At 38.7% G+C, this 6,494-nt stretch overlaps 1 protein-coding gene across 1 annotated transcript; it reads right to left on the reverse strand.

The window, feature by feature from the left end:
• Nucleotides 1-288: 288 nt before the first annotated feature.
• On the reverse strand, nucleotides 289-6,217 carry LOC109197994 (uncharacterized). Its single transcript, XM_019353690.2, has 7 exons — nucleotides 6,128-6,217; nucleotides 5,704-6,027; nucleotides 5,256-5,612; nucleotides 5,053-5,169; nucleotides 4,025-4,065; nucleotides 3,822-3,926; nucleotides 289-843 (listed from the first exon to the last, which is right to left on the reverse strand). Exons 1-7 carry the CDS (start codon nucleotides 6,168-6,170, stop codon nucleotides 289-291), a joined length of 1,542 nt encoding a protein of 513 aa, XP_019209235.1. The 5' UTR covers nucleotides 6,171-6,217.
• Nucleotides 6,218-6,494: the final 277 nt, after the last annotated feature.

Below are 6,494 nucleotides of genomic sequence, written 5' to 3' on the forward strand. Positions count from 1 at the left end.
TACTCTATTTCTGGGAAAGTGGATCCTGGCTGGTTTATGGAGTGTGTAAGTGTCGTCTCGTTCTAAATAATGTTTAACCTGTGATAATGAGGGTTTTACACCTATTGCCTCAGCGGTAGCTATACGGAGCTTATTTAAACTGGCCAAGCCAGCCGGATGGGCCGGATCATGATAAATTTTATACAAGGTGTTTTCCATGATGCATGCAAGACACAAATGATAAAGCTGTCGGTGTTAACACGTCTTTTTATTTCATTCACACAGACAATGAATACTGAACAGCATACATTAAACCAGGTGTCTCCCAGCCCAGTAGTTACCAATCATGCGAAGCATGGCTGGTTTAGCACGTCGGTCATAACGACTTGCTTCTAGCAACTGCACAATGTTGTCGTTAATTGCGCATACTATATGTTGTGATGATCTCAGTTCAGTCATGGTGTGTTCTGCAATTCTGCTGAATTGTGTTCCAGTCCCATCGACTGTGTACGAACGCACAAACAGGCGTATGGCGGGGATGAATCGGTCTGTCTTGAGCCTTATCATCACATCGTCATAGTAGATGTCAAAGAAATACTCGGGCAATTCGAGCAAGCAGCTGTGTTGCACCTGACTGGGGTGAGATATTTGACATCCGTAGCATGTATCCTGTAGAAACTCGTTTAGCGCCAACATCAGCAGATGGTGGGTTGCAAGCTTGATGTCGATAATGGTTTCCTCAAACAGCCCCGATCCTGTAGGATCCTGCAGCAGCAGCTGTGGAGAGGGGGTGGAGATGGTGGGGTCTGGATTAACAGCGATGGGGTGGGGAGTCTGTGAGGTCCCACGGTTGCGTGTCTCGCTCTGAAAATGGGAACAATAAAAATGTTATAGGTATATTACTACTAACGTTGACCAAGACCCGAATTCACGCTCTTGGGTTTTATCACACACCTAGTGCGTGATTGCTTAACAGACAAATGCATATCTTGCTAAAACGTTCTGTTCATACTTAGACTAAACATCTGCTTAAGTGGAACTTTCCGTTCCTCTTTACACAGGAGCTTGTCTTCACAGGCATATGATAAGCATAGGCAAGGCTTCATGTTTATCAGGGTGAATCGTCATTCAGAGTTTACACAATTACAAGCAAAGCATATTTGAAGAATAAACAAAATCTTTTCACATCTAAAAAAAAACAAACTGTTGTTCAGCTGATTCTATGGAAACACAACCTCTTTGGTTACTTTTATTAACTGCAACATAAGCTATGGTAGTATTTTGGGGGCCAACAAAACATGTTGTATAATTCACATTTCATTTACCCCAAATCATTGTTGAAAAATATCAAACTAAATAAATTCCATTGGCACATTAAAGTGTTGAGTGGATTCCTATGATTCTGAAATCATCTTTTTTTCTGATCAAAATCATTTTTTTTTATCTTTAAATTAGTTAACTTCTTTGATATGGGGTTCCCCTGGTTAAATACATCAACATTTTTGCGTTAGCCTGTAATTAATGATTACAGTAGTTTTTCCCCAGACTTTTGGTCAGTATCACTGCTGGTGCAGGTGCACGGATCAATAAGTGGACTGGATAGGCAGGCAAACCAAGATCAGATATTAAGGTCAGATAAGCTCCTGAGTTTCAGATATTTTCTCACTTTCATTATATCTCAGCTGGGTGTAATTTATCTGATCCAGTTCTTAAACAGAACACATTATGATCACCGGGAGAAATGTTTCAGAGTCAGAATAGACTGACCAGTGGAGAGTCCTTGAATCTAATGAATGGAGTGGATTTAATACTGTGGGCCACTGAACAACAGTATAGTTTGATGTCGTCTGATGGTTTTTTGGCTAATACAAAACACAAAGACTTTCTTCACAATATGCTCAAACTCAATTTCTCTTCTACAAACAAAAAGTTTGGTGGGCGACCCCCTTCCAGGGCTCTCCTCTGCTGTGATTGTCCCTGTGGTGGTCCTCCTGAGGCTCTTGTGTTCTGAGGGGCCTCTGAATGTCTGTGGACCCGGTCTCCTCCATGCCTACTTTATGTCCTGGGGGGCAGGGCTGTGGCTCCCCACACACACTATTAGGCTACGTTCACACTGCAGGCGAAAGCGCATCAAATCCGACTTTTTTGACCCTATGCGACCCATATCCGATCATGGTATGACAGTGTGAACAGCACAAATCCGATATTTTCAAATCCGATCTGGGTCACTTACATATGTGGTACTGAATCCGATACATATCTGATGTTTTAGAAAGCGACTGCTGTTTGAATGGTCATGTCGCATTAAATTCGTCTTTTAATTCACTGACACAAGACAGGCGCCAATTATCACCGCCGGTGAAGCGCCCGAGAAGACATCGAGAACGCTTCTTGGCCATCCCGTGTAGATGTCAGTGAAACTGTTGGGAAGACAACGTTGGAGAATCGTGAACATTTTATTTGTACTGTATAATCTGCAGATTCTGACAGAAATCTGCAACTATCCTTTGAAGCACCGCTCCTCTCTAAAACAGCAATCAGGATAATTATTAGGCCATATGTAAATAACAAAATAACTTTACAACTTAAAGCAAAATTGGGAAACGTAAAGTCCGAAACAGGTCTTTATATTAAGGGCCATCAGTCAAACAATATTGTTTGCTCTGGGTCTAAACAGAGCGCGTTGTGTGTAACGTCTTCTTTTGCGCATGCGGGCCGCTTTGAGGGTTCAGACTAGAGAACGTTTGCTGTCACATTTTATTTGTAGTGTGAACAAGCAGACAAAAAAATCGGATTTGATAAAAAATCAGAATTGAGCATTAAGACCTGCAGTGTGAATGTAGCCTTAGAGACTTCCATAGACAAAGCTTATGAACACAAGTGTTCTCACATGCACAGGTGTACAAAAAGATACTCACAGACAATCACTATAAAGCAGATTCTCTCTCCCTTTCTCTCTCCCTCTCCTTCTCCTCTATTTTTCTCTCCCTCTCCTTTTGTTGACTGGCCTGCAGGATTCCCCAACCTTATAAACAGTACTTTTGCATAGTGACCGAAACTAGCACCATTGATTAACTGATTAACAATGAACTATGAGATCAGTTTTAAGATTGCTGAAATGCAAATTGTCATGATCATTGATCAATTGCCTTGAGTACCATTCACAGAGTGTTGGTGAATGGCTACAGTCACAGCATTGTAAGATAGTGAAAGCTGTACTCTGGGGCCCCCTCCTCCGTTCAGAGTTGTTCATTCCTATGTCATGTTAATGGCCTCTTTGACTTTCCACTTAACCCAGTGTTCCTCCCTGTCTTCCGGAAACGTTTCTCCCACTGAAAATGTTACATTTAGATGAACAGAATCAACTTCCTGCAATTTCTTTACCTGGATGATTGAGCATGTATCACCATGCATGACAATATGTACTGGACATTTACTTTCTGTTAGGCTGAAATAAAATGTAAGCAAAAAAACTCAAAGTCTCAAAACTGACATAGGAATTCATTCCTTGCCTGTAGTGGCCCAACTTAAACACACACACACACAAACAAAAAACACCTGCAGCAATCAACATAATATTTTTTTTAATCACAGCAAGCATGACTAGCTATTACAGTCAGAAATCACATATGCAAAGCAGAAATGGAAAAAAAATATCTAAATTTCTGGTCTTTAAAGGCCATATACTGTCACTGATGAAACAATTTAACTGTTCACAGGTAATATTTAAGTAAGACAAAAAAAAATAACAACACGAAGGAATCACAAATATAGGGTCTGATGTCAGGTTCAATTTAAATTTCACGAAATCCTAAACACTGTCATTGACATCAGCGTTTAACTTGAGAGTAAACACTATCCTCAGCAAACTCAGTCTTCCTCTTTCTCCTTGTTTTTCTTTCAGAGAAATGTAGTGCGGCATAGTTTAGTTCTTCATCAGCTTTAGTCTGTGTAACATTTTAAAAAGTAAAACAGTAATGTACATAGTGATATCAAGGTGTTTTTGACAAATATTAACTGAATACTAATAATTTTAATTACTTACATGATCATGTACTGCTTGGTTTGAGGTCTTGTTTGGAGTATCTGATATAGCAAAACAAATTACATTCATTACATTCTAACAAAAGAAAAATACAGTAGTGAAGTGCATCTAATGTTTCATTTAACTCACAAATTATGGTCACTGATCACTAACAAAAATTAATTATTTACATAAATTTGTTTGTATAAATAAAGTACACACAGGAACACAAATCACAACGCTACATCTCAATCGCCACAGAAAACAGTTCGTTTTACAGCAGAACTTCTGTCATGTTTGTATAATCCTGTGATGGCTGCACTTACAGCCACACAGTGGTAATACCCACCATGTTAGTGTAGAGGCTTATAAGTAACATTGCATTCACATTTGTCTTTCTTTAAATATAGGAATTAATTTACAGGACAATAAATAACTGGGTTTGGTTTAGAATTAATTCACATATCCACATAACACTGCATTCTAAAATAAGTGCGCACATTTTAGTTTACACTGTTATGTATGATTAATCTTTTGTTTTCTGAGTTACCTTAGTTGCAGCTGCTCCAGTCCCTTGATTGAGGAGCCAAGAGGTGGAAAAGGGGCGGAGCGAGCTTTGATGGAAGACTGCTAATTGGTTCATTCCATAACTCGGGACCATGGGGGGGAATTGGAGTTCATTATGTTAGTTTCAGTTAGGTTTTGTGTGTTTTACCCCTCTGTATTTTTGTGGGCTGATCAGCCACTATTTAAGTTTCCCCTGTGTCTCGTTAAGTGGGGTCAGTTTGTTTGAGTTATCAGTAGTGTTGTCAATTTTGAGTAGAGTTCTGTTATTTTGACCTCTTTTATGGGCCCAAGATTTTGATTCTTTTTGCATGATTTAACCATTATGTTTTTTGGGTTAAATAAAAAATCATTTTTTTGGACTTTAACCTGTGCCTAAGTTTCCTTCACTGCTCGGTCCATCACAAATCCATACATTTTGGGTCCTAAAAACATGATAAAAAATTTTTGCATTTTAAATAATTTTAGCTTTTTATGACACTTACCTTGAAATGGTTTACATACTCTTCGGTTACAGATCAAGACAACATTTCCAAAGAGAGAAATGGCCAAGCAAACTATTAATATTGCCATTTGAATAAATCCTGATTGTGTTGGCTGCACTACAAAAAACAAACAAAAAGTCAGTTGTCAAAAACTTTTCAGCTGTGAATATTTAGTTTAGATTAAAGTACTTAACATCAAATACCTTCAATGTCCAGTTTAGTTCCATTTCCAAATAATATCTCCCCACATGTGGCCACAGCACAGTAGTAAGTCCCAGCATCAGATGAGCTGACATTCTTAGAGAAGCGATAAAGACACCTCTCCTGTGAGTCTGATATTATTTCACTTTCACTGTGTCTGTTTCCATCAGTGTAGATGATGCTTGGGTGTAATTGATCTGATCCAGCTCTGAACCAGAACACATTATAATCTCTGGGACACATCTTGTCAGAGTCCGAATAGACTGAACACTGGAGAGTCACTGAATTTCCTGAATGCAGTGGATTTAACACTGTTGGCCATTGAACAACAGTATAATTTGATGCTGGCTGATTATTTCCTGTGTAATACAAGACACAAGTACATTCTTTATAACATGCCTCAAAACACTTTAAAGTGTATAAAAGTATGGCAGTGTATTACTAAGTTACCTTTAACTAACAAATATGTTCCAGTCCATTCAGGATTAATCCATTCTATCATTCCACAGTGATAGATTCCCTCATCGTCTTGGACTGCTTTCAAAATGGTCAGGTTGCTAAATTTCTTATCATAATGTGCTTGAAATCTTGATTTAAATATTTCTTGACCATACTCGGGTGCTGCCCTTTCATACAGTGACACTATTAATTTGAGAGTATCTCCGACACTCTGCTTGTACCAGTGGACTCCTCTACTGCTGACCACATTGGGCAAAGCACATGTTATGTTCGCTGGTTCACCAAGCTGAACAGTTTTCACTGGAACTAGAGTATCTGAATTAGAATACAGAAAAGTTATGGTTTTCTCTAGACATCTATTTGACATTAAATTCTCAATTTTGAACATCTTTAGTAAAGTTAAATGCACACTTACATCCTTGATGAAGTAAAAGCAATATAATCCATAACATGACCATCGTGACACTGCTCCTTGTTGAGGACTTGGCTGGTATTTCACTGAATGAAAGAGGTGAAATCACTGTATTCGGTAAGACAGTAAAATGCTGCTGATTGGTCAGTACAGAATAGATTCAAATGTAGACTTCCTGTCACATTTGCCTCCTCCTGGGCTTTGCAAAAGCTCTCATCTTCTTTCATCTTGTATTGTAACTGCCTATTTTGTTAACTCGAACACTGTTCCCTACGGGTTATAGTTATTCTTGTTAAAAAACTATTCTTGATAATATGTAAGCACTCAAAGTATAATCAGCACAGTCCCAACTGCTTTTTTGTCTGCGGGG

Source organism: Oreochromis niloticus, unplaced genomic scaffold (genome assembly GCF_001858045.2).
Source record: "Oreochromis niloticus isolate F11D_XX unplaced genomic scaffold, O_niloticus_UMD_NMBU tig00007470_pilon, whole genome shotgun sequence".
Classification (NCBI taxonomy): domain Eukaryota; kingdom Metazoa; phylum Chordata; class Actinopteri; order Cichliformes; family Cichlidae; genus Oreochromis; species Oreochromis niloticus.